The 19738-nt window shown below is 47.5% G+C and overlaps 1 protein-coding gene across 1 annotated transcript in view; it reads left to right on the plus strand.

Annotated features, from left to right (window-relative positions):
• LOC137308573 (regulator of G-protein signaling 22) overlaps positions 1-19738 on the plus strand; it is a 150207-nt gene that overhangs the window by 48198 nt on the left and 82271 nt on the right. Inside the window, exon 12 of the mRNA XM_067977192.1 lies at positions 9383-10121. Within this exon, the coding sequence (XP_067833293.1) occupies positions 9383-10121 (739 nt within the window). The remainder of the gene's footprint in view (positions 1-9382; positions 10122-19738) is intronic.

The following is a 19738-nucleotide window of genomic DNA, read 5'->3' on the forward strand; positions in this document are numbered from 1 at the left end:
CGTTTTCAATAGCAACCGATTTTCTTTTCGGGCAGGGTGTAAAATGGTTACTGATTCGCTATCACCCCTTTCGCCATATGAGGTCGTGTGTGCCACAGTGATGTGTGGGGAAGGTGCCTTGTCCATGTCAAAAAAAAGTGTCCTTGAAGACTAACAGAAACTCTTTTGGCAGGCAAAGTAAGTTGAGAGAGTGATTTTGAGTAAAGAATGTGCTTAAATGTTTGGAGAGGTGGGCCTTTGCAGAAATAAGTTCCCTGACACATAGCTATCAAGAGAGAAACAGTATGATAGGTAGAGGTGAATGAAGTGGCATGAGTGGTAGAGGATGTATTTTGGCACCAGAGCCTTGTCTTACCTTGGCCACCCTTGTGAAGTTGTTGAACCTCTATCTGCATTGTGTGGTAGTCCAAGGGGTGGTGGAGGTTGCATTGACTGTTTCTGCCATACCCTTCCAGACAACCTGTGTCACTCTCCTATGGAACCTTCTGCCCTCTGTGCCTATCAGACAGTCCCTCCAGGCTCTCACTTCTGCTAGCAGCACCTCCACTGATGCATTGGGAAATCTGGGGTGCCCTTGCACCTGCTGACACCACTGAGGGTGCTGCTCTGCCTGCCACCTTGCTGTGAAGTGATGTTGCCCTTTAACTGACTACATCCTTTTAAAAGCTGCCTAAGAGCTGTATTTCCCTCCCTTCTAGCAGTAAGTCAATGAAGGGTGGTTTTCTGGACTCCAAACTGCCCTGCATGGCTAATGAGGATTCTGGAAGGAAATTATAGTCGGCTAGTTGCCATTTCACCTTTGCTGCAAACCTGCCAATGGGAGGAAAATCAAGTTACCTTTTAAAGGACTGCAGTAGCACCATACTCTCCACATTTCATTAGTTTGTTCTAGAAGGTGATGAGTCCCTGCAAAAAGAAATACCTTCTGGCATTTAACCTGACTCTTTGCCCAAGGATTAGGACTTTAGTACTGCAAAGTAATTAACCCTAGTTCTTGGAGCCGATCCTCATAACTAAGAGCTCTAAGATTTAGTATCATCCTGGTCACCCTCCTTTGCCCCTTCTCCAGAGTCAGGATACTTTCATCATGTGCAGGACCACAACTGGACATAATACTCCAAGTGTGGACAGCCAGAGCCTTACAAAGCCTAAATCATCATATTGCACTCAATGGTCCTGGAAATACAACCTAAAATCCTATTTGCTTTCCCACGAGCAACCTCACACTGTTTGTGCACCTCTAAAGAGTGATCAGTTACTATACCAGTTCTGTTTCTTGATCCATTCCCTTTAATGGATACTCCTGCAAGGTGTAGCTATGCCTGCAGTTTCCTAGCTCCAAGTGGATGACATTGCAATTGTCGGCATTGAATAGCATCTGCATAGGGGCCTATTCACAAACTTATCTAAATCCGCCAGTAAGTTATTGATTTGTTCTGAATTACTAGCCCCAAAGCACACTTTTGGATCATCCATGAATTTGAGGTGGTTTCTGTTTAAGTCCACTCCTAGATCATTAATAAAAATAACGAACGGGGTGGATCCAGAAGATCCCTGCGAAACACTGCTTGTAACTAGGCTCCCATTACATTCACTCCCATTAATGTCAAACCTCTACTTATATGATTTCAACTAGCTCTATTACACAAATTGGAGTTGTATTCTCTAGAGTTTCGAAGGTTAAGGGGTGATCTGATTGAAGTTTATAAGATATTAAGGGGAACAGATAGGGTGGATAGAGAGAAACTATTTCCGCTGGTTGGGGATTTTAGGAGTCGGGGGCACAGTCTAAAAATTAGAGCCAGACCTTTCAGGAGCGAGATTAGAAAACATTTCTACACACAAAGGGTTGTAGAAGTTTGGAACTCTCTTCCGCAAACGGCAATTGATACTAGCTCAATTGCTAAATTTAAATCTGAGATAGACAGCTTTTTAGCAACCAAAGGTATTAAGGGATATGGGCCAAAGGCAGGTATATGGAGTTAGATCACAGATCAGCCATGATCTTATCAAATGGCGGAGCAGGCACGAGGGGCTGAATGGCCTACTCCTGTTCCTATGTTCCTTACCCCAAAATAATAAATGCCCTACAATCCCATGAGATATAAGTTTTTCTAATAGCCATCTATTTAGTCCTTTATCAAATGCTTTTTGAAAGTCAAAGTATACAACAGCAGCCAGACTATATTCATCCACCATTCTGGTAACTTCCACAAAGATGTCAATCAAATTAATATGACAGGACTTATGTTTTCTAAAGCCAAGTTAGGTATCCTGAATAACTACTGAACTCTCCAAATGATCATGTATCATATCCAATATAACGTTCTCCAATAACTTTTCTCATAGGCCAGTTAATTCCAAGGTCCGCTTTCTTCCTTTCATAAATAATGGGAACAGATGACCCACCCTCCGAGCCATGGGAAACTAAAACAGCAAGTGCTGGAAACACTCAGTAAGTCAGTCAGCATCTGTGGAAATAACAGATGACATAATGATTTGGGTGTGGACCCTTCGGCAAAACTGATGAGCCACTGAATATATGAGCCAATGGCTCACATGTGACCTGCCCCATATCCCTAAGCAAATGGCATCCGGTCCCGCAGCAATATCCATCATAAACACATTGGGGGTGAATTTCTGCAGAGGTTCTCCCACTTGTCCACCTTCGGTGGAAGAGCCGTGGAAACCCTGGAAAGTGGCATAAACAGGGCAGATGAATGGGAGGAGCCATGCAGAAATTCACCCATTAATCACAATTAAAACTATCTCCCTGTTTACTCTTAATGAAGTAGTTTAATACTTCAGAAGCAAAAACCAAAGCAGAAATGTTATTTAGCTCATTAGACATATCTTTATCTTCATACATAACCTACCTGAACAAATGCCTGAAAGTAACAAAGTAGTTATTGATTGTTTTCTAACTCCCAAAATACTGTAAAAAGCCTTGCCATCACAACTGCAGTTATCCACCGTTCTTATTTATGAAACCATCTTAGCTTTCCTAATACTAGCTGTAGTTATCCTCTAATGGTATTTATATTTCTCCTTATTTCCTTGACAGTTGAACCTTTTATACCTGGTGAAATACTTTTGAAGGTTAATTTTTCTACATGCACTGCCCCCCTCTCTTGCCATTTAGCCATTTAGGATTAATTTTACTTTGAAATCTTTGTTTCTTAGGGATGTGCAAGACTTCCTTGGTCCTTCAGCATTGATTTAAAAATTATCCATTTTTTTCTGGTATCACAGTTATTTCTATCCAACAGCATTGTCCAATGTACCTTCCACAGATCATTGCTCATAAGTGAAAATGCAGCCCTCCTGAAATTAAGTACAAACATTAACTTATCAGCAATATTAAACTAAAATCTAAGAATACAGTAATCACTAATGCTCACATAAAGATCAGATTTCATCTCCAGAACACTACTAAGTGCTAAATCAAATGAGTTGTCTTCTTTGGCATTCTCCCTAACAAGTTGAATAAAGAAACAGCTAACTTAATCTTACCTTCCTCTGCACTTGGCTGCCCCACATTAGACCACTTAATGGAAGCGCTGTTAAAATATTTCCCATGATAATGGTTTCTCTTTTAATTTGTTCACAAAGTTCCCTGTCCTGCCCTACTTGTTGAGCCAAAGGCCGATAGCATGTTTCAGGTTCAACCTTGGACCAAGCTCATGCTCTAAATGCACCTTAACCATATTAACTTCCTCTTACTGACTAATATCCTCCCACTCAAACACAATGATATCCTCTTTTATAACTAAAGCGACATTCCATTCTTTGTGACTCAACCTATCTTCATGAATATTTTCAACAGCACTTAGGATCCATCACCATCCAGCCAAGTTTTGAGATACCAATTACATCTAAATTCTCTATGAAAGCATATGGCTGTAATTTTAGCATTTTATTTTTAAAATAGTATTAGTATATAAACATTTCAAGAAATTCTGAATGTGCCTCATGTGGTTTGCTCAATGCGATTTACCTTGATTCCTTTAATTGAAATTCATTAAATTGTTATTTAGCATCCTGTGGCACAGTAAGCAGTGTAGATATGAGCAGTAATTTGTAAAGGGACATTGATAGATTAAGTGAGTCGGCAAAACTGTGGCAGATAGAGTTCATCACGGGGAAGTGCGAGGTCATCCACTTTGGACCTAAGAAAGATAGATCAAAGATAGATTTTCTAAATGGTGAGAAGCTAGGAACTGTGGAAGAACAGAGAGCTGTAGGGATCCACATACAGAAATCACTAAAAATTTGTGAACAGGTACAAAAAATAACTAAAAAAGGCTAATTAGCCTTCATCTCAAGAGGGATGGAATAAAAAGGGATGGAAGTTATGCTAAATATAGAAAGTACAGAGGTGAAGTGAAAAAGGAAAGAAGAGGGGCCTGGCATATTCCTCACTCTACCATTACCAACAAGCCAGGGGATCAACCCTGATTCAATGAGGAGTGTAGATGAACATGCCAGGAGCAGCACCTGGCATACCTAAAAATGAGGTGCCAACTTGGTGAAGCTACAACACAGGACTACATGCATGCTAAACAGTGGAAGCAACATGCTATAGACAGCTAAGTGATTCCACAACCAACGGATCAAAGCTCTGCAGTCCTGCCATATCCAGTCGTGAATGGTGGTGGACAATTAAACAACTAACGGGAGGAAGAGGCTCTGTAAACATCCCCATCCTCAATATGGCAGCGTCCAGCAGGTGAGTGCAAAAGACAAGGCTGAAGCATTTGCAACCATCTTCAGCCAGAAGTGCCGAGTGGATGATCCATCTCAGCCTTCTCCCGATATCCCCACCATCACAGAAGCCAGTCTTCAGCCAATTCGATTCACTCCATGTGATATCAAGAAACAGCTGAGTGCACTGGATACAACAAGGGCTATGGGCCCTGACAACATCCCGGCTGTAGTGCTGAAGACTTGTGCTCCAGAACTAGCCTCACTTCTAGCCAAGCTGTTCCAGTACAGCTACAACACTGGCATCTACCCGACAATGTGGAAAATTGCCCAGGTATGTCCTGTCCACAAGAAGCAGGACAAATCCAATCCGGCCAATTACTGTCCCATCAGTCTACTCTCAATCATCAGCAAAGTGATGGAAGGTGTCGTCGACAGTGCTATCAAGCGGCACTTACTCACCAATAACCTGCTCACCGATGCTCAGTTTGGGTTCCACCAGGACCACTCGGCTCCAGATCTCATTACAGCCTTGGTCCAAACATGGACAAAAGAGCTGAATTCCAGCGGTGAGGTGAGAGTGACTGCTCTTGACATCAAGGCAGCATTTGACCAAGTGTGGCACTAAGGAGCCCTAATAAAATTGAAGTCAATGGGAATCAGGGGGAAAACTCTCCAGTGGCTGGAGTCATACCTAGCGCAAAGGAAGATGGTAGTGGTTGTTGGAGGCCAATCATCTCAGCCCCAGGACGTTGCTGCAGAAGTTCTTCAGGGCAGTGACCTAGGCCCAATCATCTTCAGCTGCTTCATCAATGACCTTCCCTCCATCATAAGGTCAGAAATGGGGCTGTTCGCTGACGATTGCACAGTGTTCAGTTCCATTCGCAACACCTCAGATAATGAAGCAGTCCGTGCCCGCATGCAGCAAGACCTGGACAACATCCAGGCTTGAGCTGATAAGTGACAAGTAACATTCAAGCCAGACAAGTGCCAGGCGATGACCTTCTCCAACGAGAGAGTCTAACCACCTCCCCTTGACATTCAACGGCATTACCATCAACATCCTGGAGGTCACCATTGACCAGAAACTTAACTGGACCAAGCATATAAATACTGTAGCTACAAGAGCAGGTCAGAGACTGGGTATGCTGCGGCGAGTGACTCACCTCCTGACTTCCCAAAGCCTTTCCACCATCTACAAGGCACAAATCAGGAGTGTGATGGAATACTGTCCACTTGCCTGGATGTGTGCAGCTCCAACAACACCCAAGAAACTCGACACCATCCAGGACAAAGCAGCCCGCTTGATTGGCACCCCATCCACTACCCTAAACATTCACTCCCTTCACTACTGGTGCACCGTGGCTGCAGTGTGTACCATATACAGGATACAGTGCAGCAACTCGCCAAGGCTTCTTCGACAGCACCTCCCAAACCCGCGACCTCTACCGCTTAGAAGGACAACGGCGGCAGGCACATGGGAACAACACCATCTGCACATTCCCCCCAAGTCACACACCATCCCGACTTGGAAATATATTGCCATTCCTTCATCGTCGCTGGGTCAAAATCCTGGAACTCCCTTCCTAACAGCACTGTGGGAGAACCTTCACCAGACGGACTGCAGCGGTTCAAGAAGGCCGCTCACCACCACCTTCTCAAGGGCAATTAGGAATGGGCAATAAATGCTGGCCTTGCCCGCGACGCCCACATCACATGAACGAATAAAAAAAAGAGGGAGTATGAGAATAGACTGGCGGCCAACATAAAAGGGAATCCAAAAGTCTTCTACAGTCATATAAATAGTAAACGGGTCGTAAGAGAAGGGGTGGGGCCAATTAGGGACCAAAAAGGAGATGTACGCATGGATAGCAGAGGGCATGGCTGAGGTACTAAATGAGTACTTTGCATCTGTCTTTACCAAGGAAGAAGATGCTGCCGAAGTCACAATAAAAGGGGAGGTAATTGAGATGCTGAATGGGGTGAAAATCGATAAAGAGCAGGTACTAGAAAGGCTGGCTGTACTTAAAGTATATAAGTCACCTGGTCCGGATGGGATGCATCCTAGGTTGCTGCAGGTAGTCAGGGCGGAAATTGCAGAGATGCTGGCCATAATCTTCCAATCCTCCTTAGATATAGGGGTGGTGCCAGAGGACTCAAGAATTATCCTCACTGTTTACTACCCTTCCAAGTTTTGTGTCATCTCCAAATTTTGAAATTCTGCCCTGTACACCCAAGTCCAAGTCATTAATATATATCAAGAAAAGCAGTAGTCCCTGCACTGGCCCCTGGGGAACACCACTGTACACCTCCCTCCAGTCTGAAGAACAATCATTCACCATTACTCTCTGTTTCCTGTCCCTTAGCCAATTCTGTGTCCATGTTGCTACTGCCCCCTTTATTCCATGGGCCGCAATCTTGATGATAAGCGGCACTTTATCAAACGCCTTTTGAAAGTTCATATACACTACATCAACTGCATTGCTTTCATCTACCCTCTCTGTTGCCTCATCAAAAAACTGTTATCAGGTTAGTTAAACACGATTTGCCTTGAACAAATCTGTGCTGGCTTTCCCTAATCAATCCACACTCGTCCAAGTGACTGTTAATTCTGTCACGGATTATCATTTCTAAAAGTTTCCCCACCACTGAGGTAAAACTGACTGGCCTATGGTTGCTGGGTTTATCCTTATACCCTTTTTTGAAAGGTAAATCTTTTTTGATTAGTTTGCTTATTCTCTCCCAAAACACATACACACTCCATTTCCTCCCACACCATGCACCATTTCAGAAGCTGAAAAGGTGGGTTATGGACCTATTGAGCTGCTAAATGGTGTGCAAGGATACCCCAAGCTTGTATTTCCTTCTCTTGCAGTGAGAAGCAGCATGCTCAATAATTCTATCCGATGGTCCTATTAAGATTAGCAACTCAAATTCATTATGTTAGGAATTACAACCAAGTTGGTTCCTGGGTGTTTGGTGTACCAACATGTGTTGGTAAGATACTGCAGTGTCTTATTTTGTTGTTTTAATTCCTCAAATTATTGTGAAATTCATGGATTCTGTGCACCCAGCAGGGTTCCGTGCTCAATAGGAGTGCAGATTGGAGACAGGGCTACAACATTGTAGTGCTAATTCTCCATGTTCCGTTCAAACATGGCTCCCCACTGGAAGGGCAGGCTCAGTGTAAAATGGGTGCCTAATCCTCCAATATAGCAGGAGGCATGCGTGCGCACATTCCGCGCTTGAATTGTGCCACCCGCCATATTGGTAAAGGCAGAAAAAGATATGCCCAGGGCTCGTGCCTGAAACAGGCATTATGCGCCTTGCATATGCAGATGATGGGACTAATGTCTTGTTGAGGCCCCCTTTGCAAAATTGGTCTGTCATGAATGAAGCCGGCACCAAGCCAGCTGCGCTCAAGAAAATGTGGCCTACACGCGGATTTAAAGATACCGCCGGAGGCTGCCAATAAATAAGTTTGTTAAAAAATACTTGCCTGAATGTGAAGCCGGGTGTGGAGAATGGTTGGAGGGGGAATTAGGCGATTCAGAGGGAGGGAAGTGATCAGGAGGGAGGCACTGATTTGCAGGGAGAGGTGGGGGCGATCGGGAGGGGGAGTCGATTGGGAGGTGACTGAGCGAGAGCCGGCAAAGGCCTTTGGCACTGTAGTGGAGCCGGGAGCGCTCCTTCCAGTTCCACATTCAGGTTAAGTATATTTTTAACAAATTTACCTTTTTGATGATGGCCTCCAGCGGTCCCTCTAAGAACTGCTGATTGGGCTGCATGTAGACCATATTTTCTGTTAAATAGGCAGGACTATCTTTCAATGAGGCCCTCAAAGAAGCAATAGCCCCCCTTATTTATATATGCAAAGGGCCTAAATAGACATGATGCACTTGTGCAGTGATAGTAAATATTTGAATTTACAGCACCAGTGCACCATGACCACTGGATATTTCAACATCCTTTTGCAGAACAAAACATTTGTAGTTCTTTACTGAAAATGTTTAAACACTGCAGATAGGTAAACTCTTACCATTCTTTACAATGATGTTTGAGTTTGTTTCTCAAAAATAATGTAAAATTTGTATTTCTAAAAAAATTAAGCAAAATAAATGTTTTGTTAATAAAGGTTACTCTATTATATTGGGTTTCTTTTTAGAAATTTAGTACTTTTATACAAATGAATAAATGTTGTTCTGTCATTAATGGCTGGAAATCTCATATAACTTGATGACCTTTGATTTGTTTATGAGCCCCATTCACGTATTCCAGGATCATTGTGCACAGGCTACAAAGTGCCAAATGATATTTGCCTGAATTAACTACTAGTTATCCATTTTTGAAGACATTTTCTCCCCACTCCCTCACCAGACCCCCTGAGAATGCATTGTGTGGCTGGTACAAAAAGCATGAGATCCATTAGTTCAGTTAGTAGAACATCAGTTTTCAAACCAGATGACATCAGGCTTGAGTTTCAGGGTTGCCTGTCACTCCAGCCCAACTGCCACTGTTATAAGACGATATCCCATGTTGTCCTGACCTGTTGGGACTCGCAGTTTCTAAAACAAATACAGAGACAAATGCGAATGTGTCACATACCATGACTTTGCCACTGAATCCTTGCCCTTTTCCCATAAAAGGAATTAAATTCCTTAAAATTGAATTGCTCTAGGTATTTCGTTATTGGATGACGTTTTGATCAGTATTGAAGCTGGAAAGATGCCAACGAGATCCTACGGCAGCAGACGGCGCATAGACAGAGCATTTTTCGACGTTGATCAACATATGTGCCACACAGGTTTTTCCAAACCAAAAGTTGTGGATGACAAATTATTTGAATTCGTCCCTGAGTACGCTTTGCAAGAACCAGGAACAGTTTTCCTCAAGGTGAAGTCAGACAGTGAAACTGAACCTGACAAAGAAGAAAAAGAAAATGACGAAGAACAAGTCAGCACCGATGATAAAACAACGACTCAAGAAGAGGAAGTCAGAACCGATGATAAAACAACAGCCCAAAGTTCAGAAACCAACCTCCCTTCTACACTTGATCAAACAAAACCTCACTTGGACAGTAATTCAAAGATTGATACTAACATAGCACCAAAGTCTAATGTTTCTCAAACTGATCAGCTGAATGTAGAGAGATCATCTGCAGTGAGTGATAATGTAAAGACTCAAGGTTTTTCAGACAATATGGGTGAGGAAAGTACAGAATCTGATTCGTCTAATGAGGAAGATGATATCAGAGATTTCTGCTACGTGACACCACGTCACAGTTATAATTTCAAGAACAGAAAGAGCATTGAAAAATTCAAAAAGTTTCTTCACGGAACAGCTGGTGAGAAATATTGGTGGCTGTGGATGGATATTGAAAGATTAAAGGTTATCAAGGATGGCAAAAGGAAGCAAAGGTTAGTCAGAGGTTTGTCTTACACACTGGGACATAAGATTTTTGAAATGGAGACCAACACTGTTACTGTTTCAATATAACAGCCTTGAACACAAGAGCTCTCAACTAATATGCAAACCTAAATACTTTTTATGTAAACTTTAGGCATGATATTAATTTTGAGAGTTTGGCTATTTGTTTTAGACTTAGGGCATAATTTTAGCCCGGGGCGGGTGGGAGAGTGGAATTCCTGTCGGGAAACCTGGAAGTACGGATTTCCCGGACATCCTTGCAGTTTTGATGTAAGGACGTTGTTTTTTTCTTTTTTGCCGATTTGCCGCCCGACAGGCCTGCCTGATTGACAGGCTGGCTCTCAGTCAGACAGGAGAAGAGCCAGGAAGAGGACGTATTCAGGTAAGTATGGATTAAGGGGTCATCGGGGTGGGGGGAGGGGTAGGGACCGAGAGATTGGGAGGTCATCGGGGTGGGGGGGGTTAGTCATCAGGGGGCTGTCAGTCATCGAGGGGGGATTCAGTCATCGGGTGGGGGATCGGGGGTCAGTCATTGGAGGGGATCACAATTGTTTGGGCGGTGACGATCGTTGCGGGGGGGAGGTTCGGCGATCGTGGGGGGGGATTGCAATTGTTGGGGGGGTCGACATTCGTTGGAGGGTCCGGATTGTTGAGGGGTGTCGCCGATGGTTGGAGGGGGAGATCGCAATCGTTGCAGGGGATTGCGATCATTGGGGGAGGGGTCGTTGATCATTGGAGGGGGGTATCGTGATCGTTGCGGGGGGTCACGATCATTAGGGGAGGGGGAGGCGATCGCTGGTCGGGGTTGCTGCAGGTAAGCTTGTTGGGCCTGGGGGAAGCACTCCTGCTCCTCCAGGTCCACAAGCTGTGCTATAAAGGCACTTACTAGCAGTTTCAGGCCTTCTCGCCTCCGCTCACGTGGCGTGCAGGAGAAGGCCCAGGAATCCTGGCCCCCAGGGGTTAAAAACAAAAAAGATTTGAAAATGGAGGCCTGCTGCCTCCTTGAAAGCTTTTAATGCCCGACTCGTCTCCTGAGAGCGGGTTGGTCGCCCACCCCTTGTCCCGCCTCCGTGAAAACTGGAAATGGGCGGGTTGGAGGCGAGTTGGGAGCGGGTTTTAGATTTTTGCGATTTTTACTGCCCCCAACCCACCCATTTTTCCAGGCTAAAATCATGCTGGAGCTGCGGGTGGATTCACTGTGGAGCATCCACGATGCTGAAATTATCGTGGATAGCACGTTCAGTGAGGTGGTCACACCACAGGTTAAGGTTACGCAGGCAGAAAGGAAATGGGTGACCGCCAGGCAGAGTAAAAGGACTAAGCAGGTAAAGCAGGAGTCCCCTGGGGCCATCTCCCTTTCAAACAGATATACCGCTTTGGATACTGTTGGGGGAGATGGCTTATCAGGGGAAAGCAGTAAGAGCCAAGTTCGTGGCACCACGGGTGACTCAGCTGCACAGGAGGGGAGGAAGAAGAGTGACAGGGCTATAGTGATAGGGGATTCAATTGTAAGGGGAACAGATAGGCATTTCTGCGGCCGCAAACGTGACTCCAGTATGGTATGTTGCCTCCCTGGTGCTAGGGTCAAGGATGTCGCGGAGCGGCTGCAGGACATTCTGGAGGGGGAGGGTGAACAGCCAGTAGTCGTAGTCCATATCGGTACCAACGACATAGGTAAAGAAAGGGATGAGGTCCTGCAAGTGAATTTAAGGAGTTAGGAGATAAATTAAAAAGCAGGACTTCAAAGGTAGTGATCTCAGGATTACTACCAGTGCCACATGCTCGTGAGTATAAGAACAGGAGAATAGACCAGATGAATGCATGGCTGCAGGGATGGTGTAGGAGGGAGGGATTTAGATTCCTGGGACATTGGGACCGGTTCTGGGGAAGCTGGGACCTGTACAAGCGGGATGGGTTACACCCGAGCACGACCGGGACCAATGTCCTCGCGGGGGTGTTTGCTAGTGCTGTTGGGAAAGGTTTAAACTAGAGTGGCAGGGGGATGGGAACCTGAGCTGGAAGACGGGGCTGGAAGACGAGGGGGAGCAGTGAGGAAGACCACCAGCCTGGCACTTTTATTAATCATAAGGCATTCCACTTCTTCAACATCACGCTGGTTTGCGACCACAGGCAGCCCATCATGCAGGTCTCTGCCCAGTATCCTGCCAGCAGTCTTGACTCTTTCAACCTGCACCAGTCCTCTGTGGTGCCTTTATTCGAACCAGGCTGGCAAGTTATAGTCTGGCGACAAGGGCTATCCCATCCAGACATGTCTCATGACTCCTGTCAGGAACCCCCGCAAAGGTGCAGAGCAGGCCTACAATGAGAGCTATGCCGTCACAAAAAACATCCAGCCAACAATTGGGGTACTCAAGCAACGCTTCCGCTGCCCGGACCGTTTAGAGGAGCTTTGCAGTACATCCCTAAGAGGGAATCCAGATTTGTCATCATCTGCTGCATGCTCCACAACTTCACCATTATGAGGGACCAGCCTTTAACACCATCTGGGCAGCAACAAGTGCAGGTGGAGGAGAGGAAGAGGAGAAGGAGAGGCAGTGATCACTAGTGCCCCTAATTGCAAGATCTCTCAGACACCAACTCATCAAGGTGCACTTTATCTGAACCATCCCTTCCATCCCCAATACACCAATAATCCCACAATCCTTACCACTGTCCTTACTACCACCATCCGATTGCCTTCCTTCAGTCCAAACTTATGGGTCTTGCCTTCACTTCATTGCAAAGATAAACACCAAATCCACAACAAAAAAAAATGATCAAACAAATATTGTCACAAATCACCCACACGCATGCCCTTAGTGCCTGCTTTGTGTGCTCATTTTCCTATCCTGGTGCTCCCGTGGAGTGTTTCCCAAGTGACCACAGCATGGGAGGTGGAAGGCTGCTGAGCTTCCAATGAGGACACTTCAGATGGCAGTGATGGGTGACCTTGAGCAGCTCTGAGCCTTAAGGCCCCGGGATGGGCTGGGGCAATCTGGCCCAACTAGCTGTGTGGCACTGACAAGAGCATTGGCGGATGGGTGGCAGGGGAGCAAGCATGCTGTCTTCCTAAGAGAGGAGAGCAGGAACCTCTTCCATGGAGCCAAAGCTACTCTTCTGGGACTGCGCCTCAGCACTCCTATGGCTCTGCGCTGGAACAGAGTGCAAGAGTGATGTGACGCTCTGGACATCCCTATCAACAGTGATTCCCCCCCACCCCCCAAAGCTGAGGTGGCAGCTGGGAGAGCTATCAGGAAGGGCTCTGTGACGGGAGGACGTCATTGTGATGTTGATGGAGCTGACCACTGTGACCATGCGTGAAGCCTTAAGACAAGTTAGAGCTGGACTCCTCTGTGCTCTGCGGCATTGTGCACAAACTCGCTGGCAGGCTGCCCAGTGCACCTAGCATTTCCTGGTATATGGCCATCAGCCTTCGTCGGTTGGCTGGGTCCTGGAAGTCAAAATCTGAATCCTCTGCAGCAGAACTAGTATGTGATCTCACCCTCCGGCGAGCTGGCACCTGTGGCATCCTATCCCCCGGCATAGCTCCTGTGCACTTGTGCCCGGTGATTCATTATGCTAAGGCACCTCCTCTAACCTAGCCTCTAAAGTACACTCGGTGCAGGTGGACTGTTCCTCCTCTGGTGGCAGCCTGCTGTCTGGAGCTGTGTGTGACCTTCTCCTGCAAGAAAGAAGGGAGAGTCTCATGTGGTGTTTTGAGAATGTGCTTGTCATGGTGAATCTGGATACCCTGGTAGATGTAAGGTATGGGGAAGTAAGGGTAGGAATAGATGAGGGAAAGTAAAGGAGAAGGAAGTGTAATGATTGTAGGAAAGTGAAGGGAAGCGGGGGAGGTGAGTCCTGTGAGCAGAGTAATAGAACAGTATTCTTACCTTGACAGCTCTACTGGGGTCATTGAGCTTTTCCAGCATTGTAGTCACGTACTGGGTGCTAAGCTCCTGACATTGATGTACTCTGCGACCTCTTCCCAGTGTCTCCTGAGTTGATGCCTGGAGGGAAGAGGGTGTCCCTCCTGTCCACTGCCTGCACCAGGGCCTCCAAGGAAGCATCAGAGAACCTTGGTGCCCTCTCAGTGCTTGTTGAAGCTATTCAGTCTTGATAAGTTTTCCCTTCATTCTGCAGCTAGAGTGCACCTGCCCTTTCAGAGGTGCTGTCTGCCTTTGAGTGGCATCAGAGATGCCCAATATCCGGCTTAGGAGCATCATAGTTGAGCTTGATCCTGTCTTCATATTATGTCCATGCACAATGGCAAGTTCCATTAAGGATTGCTAAATGGCAATCAGGAGCAGTAACCTTGGCTGATTTTTCACCACTGTACGTCAGCGGTATTGAGACCAATTATAAAGCTCTTACTCCTGAGTGATCAGCTAACTCAGCACAGACTGACAATTGAACTTGAGACCTTCTGCTTTTGATGGCCCAGTACTGCACTGACAGGTACATTTACCCGACTAGGCCAATGGGGGAGCTCACATTTTCCATTTCTATTCAGCTATGTGTTTCTGCAACTGAATGGACCTGATCGCTCCCTAAAATTGGTCACTTTTCTGTAAATGTAGACATCTGAAATCAAAGAAGGATTACATAGAATTACATGGAATTTTACTGCACAGAAACAGGCCATTCAGCCCAACAGGCTGGTGTTTATGCTCCACATGAGTCTCCTCCCACCTTACTTCATCTCATCCTATCATCATATCCTTCTCTTCCTTTCTCCCTCATGTGGTTGTCTTTCATCCCCTTAAATGCATCTATGCTATTCGCCTCAACCACTCCATGTCCAAGTTCCACATTCTCACCATAATAAACTGGCAAGAAGAGGTTGTGAAAGGGGAAAAGATCTTCGACCTGAAACGTTAACTCTGTCTCTTTCTTCACAGATGCTGCCTCACTTGCTGAGCTTGTCCAGCATTTTCTGTTTTTATTTCAGATTTCCAGCATCTGCAGTATTTTGCTTTTGATCCACATTCTCACCACTCTCTGAGTTACAAAATTTCTCCTGAATTCCTTATTGGATTTATGAGTGACTATTTTGTATTTATGGCCCCTAGCTTTGGATTCCCCCACAAGTGCAAACATCCTGTCCACATCTATCCTATCAAACCCCTTCATAATTTTGAAGACCTCTATCAGGTCACCTCTTGGTCTTCCCTTTTCTAGAGAAATGAACCCCAGCCTGTTCAGTCTTTTCTGATAGTTGTACCCTCTTAGTTCTGGTATCATCCTTATAAATCTTTTTTGCACTATAGTGCTTCTATACCCTTTTTGTAACATAGCGACCTGGGGGCCGATTTTCGGATGGCGGAGTAGGTGCATTTGGGGCGGGGCGGGCTCTTAAAATCGGAGAAATCCAGAGTGGGTTCGGAACCTGGTTCCAACCCACTGACTTCCGGATTCCCCAGTGACGTGTCCGGGTGCGCGCACCTCCTGAATGCGGAAGTCCCATCGGCAATTAAAGCCAGTGGGATGATAATTTACACACTTTGACAGATAGTTAAGGTACTTGAAATACCTGATTGAGTAGACATTTAGGCAGGGGTGCAATTTTGAAGGTTCCTCAGCGTGTTTCCCATGTGGAAAACATTCCCTGTTGCAACAGACGTATTTCAGCCAGCAGCCAGTGGGAGATGCAAATAATTATTTGACAGGTGGGGAGAAAACGTCATTTATTGCAGCAGGGCACTCTGTCACTTCAGACAAAGTTCTGGCTGCAAGACCTTTGTGTTTTCACTCAAAATTCTTACTTTCCACTCAAAACTCTGCTGTGCAAACACATTTATCTACTTTGTGGACCCCCTCAAACTCACACCGTCAGGATGGGGGGGTGGGGGGGCTGCCATGGCTGCATTCACCACTACATCCGAGGACGAGCAACATCACCAGCGTCACCAGGCACGGCGTCCACCTCCGCCATGTGGAGCTCCACATCACAGTGCTGCACCACAGGCACCTGCACAAGAGCACGGAGGGCAACAACAGATAGAGCGACGTCGCAGGAGGCAGTACCCTCACAACAGGGTCTACAGACCGAGGCTCAGCTTCCTGGACCTCTCTGAGGCGCAGTGCATATGGAGGCTCAGAGTCAGTTGCCAGGTAGTCGCAGAAACCTGCAGCCTCCTTCGTACCGATTTGCTCCCGGCTGGGCTGAGCAGCATCTCCTTACCTGTCACTGTCAAAGTCACCACTGCCCTCAACTTCTTCGCCTCCGGATCATTCCAGGGTGCCATCGGGGACATCGCCGGGGCCTCTCAGTCGTCTGCACACAGCCGCATAAGGCAGGTCCCCGATGGTTTGTTTCGCAGGGCCTCGCACTACGTCAACTTCCCCATGGACGACCTCGGCCAGAGGGAGATGACACTGGGATTCCATGCTGTGGCTGGCTTCCCACGGGTGCAGGGTGTAATCGATTGCACCCATATAGCAATGTGAGCACCTCCACACGAGCCAGGACTGTTCATCAACAGGAAGAGCTATCACTCCATCAACACTCAGCTCGTTTGTGACCACCGCAAGCGATTCCTTCACGTGTGCACCAGATACCCTGGCAGCTGCCACAATTCCTTCATCCTCCGGGAGTGTAACGTCCCGCCCCTCTTCCACGCACTGAACACCCGCAAGGGATGGCTCCTCGGGGATAAGGGATATCCCCTGCACACATGGCTCATGACTCCTCTGAGGAACGCCAACACCGAGCAACAGCGTCGAAAAACGACAGCCACATCGCTACCAGGTCTACAATTGAGCATGCTATAGGGGCTGCTCAAGATGCGCTTCAGGTGCTTTGATTGTTCTGGGAGAGCGCTTCAATACGCACCAGACAGAGTGGGACGCATTATAGTCATCTGTTGTGCCCTGCACAACATGACACAACAGAGAGTGGTGCCACTTGAGGAGGCCCCATCCACATCTGCCACCCACCTTGAAGAGGCGGAGGAGGAGGAGGAGCAGGAGCAAGCCATGGGCAGAACAGCGGCTCATCTGGCTGCTTGTGAGGCTAGGGAGTCATTGATATGTGAACGGTTCTCCTAACATCAGACTGTGAGAAAAGTCCAGTCCTCACCACCTGGATAGAGCAGTGGCCACACCAACCCCCACCCCCGCTCCCTGCACAAAACAGTCCTGCAACTACACATACGTCCACTGTAGAGTGACCCAATGGGTGGCATCAAGTGTGAGCGTTCATGGTGAACCTTATGAAAGGACCTGATTACAGAAGCCAGTCAAGCATGGCCAAGACGTGGCAGTAGTTGTGACAATAATAATATTTAATGTGTGTTTAACAAAAAGCAAATATAAATAAAAAGCATGATCAACTGTCAAACACCCTTGTGCATCCCCTTTGTGCTTACAAAACCTTCGCCTTTCGCTTGCGAACTACTTCTACGTGGTGCTTCCCCTGTGGTTGCAGCAGAGGTAGTGGCAGGTTGCTCTTGTTCATGCCCTGACCGATTAGATGCTTTGGGCCTACGCCCTCTGGGTTTCAGTGCCCGTGAGGGCCCCTCCAAAGACTGCTCCACCGGCACCGTGCAGGGGCAGACTCGGCAACCTGGAGAGGAGGCAGCATTGCAGGTACTGGTTGAGAGGGGGGCAACGGGTGAGACATGGGAGCGCTTTGAGGTGGCGTCCCCACTTCCATGTCCCCTTTCACCATCATCCCTCCCATAGGCCAGGCCCACGCCTACCACTCTGCTGGACAACAGTTTGGAGGACATATGTGAAGCCTTGTAAGGCCTGCCTGTTTAAGGTGGCAGAATGTTCTTCACCCTGAGTCCGAGCTGCCATTGTCAGGGCCTGAATGGACTTATCTGTGACCCGTGCTTGAAGCTCCATGAAGGCTAGCCTTCCCTCCATCGCAGACATTCCCGCACTTACCCGCGACACTATCTCAGAGATGCCCTCACTTCCCTGTGATAGTATCTCAGAGATTCCCTCCCTTACCTGTGCCATCATTCCACTCATGCAGGAGTTGGACTCCTCCGTCCTCTGCATGATTGTGGAGTGTGCACGTGGCACCTGTTCCAGCCCCAGCCCCTCGCAAATGTGCTGCTGTCCCTCGATCATTCTCCTTTTAAAGGATGGCCCCCTGGGTTCAGTATCTGTGTCCAGCTGAGCAGAGCCTGGAGAGGAGTGCTCCCACCGATGCGGATTCTCCACAGCTGTCCCTGCCACCAGTGTCTGCTCGTGCTCATGTGTGTGGTAACTCACCACGTGCGACCCCAACTAACTGCGGACTGGGACCCACCGAGATGTGTGTATCTGCACTGTGGATGGCTCGCTCAGATGTGACGGCGCCCCCTCAGAGGCCGGCAGGTTCTCTGAGGAATCACCCTCCACCATCACAGCGGTCGCTGAAGGCCCTGTAAGAGAACAGAAGGCAATATTAAGCATGACCACAGATGTTGAGGTGCTGAAGATGGCAAGGCATGTTAACATCAATTCATATTGTGTGTGCTGAATGTTAAAGTTCTGTCACTAGACATTTGTCGGGTGCCAGTCTCGGCATCCCCGACGGACAGGCACTCGAGGGTGTGGCTCAGCTCCAGCGCCTCCTGCTCTGCGTCTGTGAGGATGACTACCTGTTGTGGACCCCCTCCGGTCCTTGCCCTCTCCCGTGCATTCTGGGCTCTCTTCTCCTATAAGGGGAAAAAGTACAGACGCGTGAGTGTGTGATGTTGACGTGGCCAAATGCTGAATGCATTGGTTTGGGTGCGGCTGACGGTGAAAGAGATGCATCAGAGGGTGAGTATGAGACAGAGCCATGACAGTGTATGGGGATTTGGTTGAGTGATAGTGGTGGGGTGAGTAATGGGGAGGTGAGGAAGTGCAGGTAAGTTGAGGATGAGCTTTGAGTGGGCATGAGGAGTGATGTGATACAGTAGTGTTGGCATTGCAGAATGAGTTGCGGGGTGTGGGCAGTGGTGTGGAAGACGTAGGTGAACTCACTTTGGCTGACCTAGTTAGGTCATTGAAGCGCTTCCTGCACCGGATCCAGGTGCGGGAAACGTTGCTGCTGCTGGTGACCTCCTCTGCCACCTCGAGCCAGGCCTTCTTAGTGGCAGAGGGAGGCCACTTCCTCCAGTCTGCTGGGTAGAACACATCCCTCCTCCTCCTCACCCCATCCAGTAGCACCTGGAGTGAGGCATCACTGAACCTAGGAACAGCCTTTCCCCTGGGCTGCTCCATTATGCTATTTGGGTTTTTGCTCTAGGACCAGCCATTGGAGGACTGACACTTTAAATAGAGACCCTCCAGCTGACAGCCTATGATGCAGGTGCTGGGTATTCTGCGGCGAGTGACTCACCTCCTGACTCCCCAAAGCCTTTCCACCATCTACAAGGCACAAGTCAGGAGTGTGATGGAATACTCTCCACTTGCTTGGATGAGTGCAGCTCCAACAACACTCAAGAAGCTCAACACCATCCAAGATAAAGCAGCCCGCTTGATTGGCACCCCATCCACCACCCTAAACATTCACTCCCTTCACCACCGGCGCACAGTGGCTGCAGTGTGTACCATCCACAGGATGCACTGCAGCAACTCGCCAAGGCTTCTTCGACAGCACCTCCCAAACCAGCGACCTGTACCA

Source organism: Heptranchias perlo, chromosome 3, assembly GCF_035084215.1.
Source record: "Heptranchias perlo isolate sHepPer1 chromosome 3, sHepPer1.hap1, whole genome shotgun sequence".
Lineage (NCBI taxonomy): Eukaryota > Metazoa > Chordata > Chondrichthyes > Hexanchiformes > Hexanchidae > Heptranchias > Heptranchias perlo.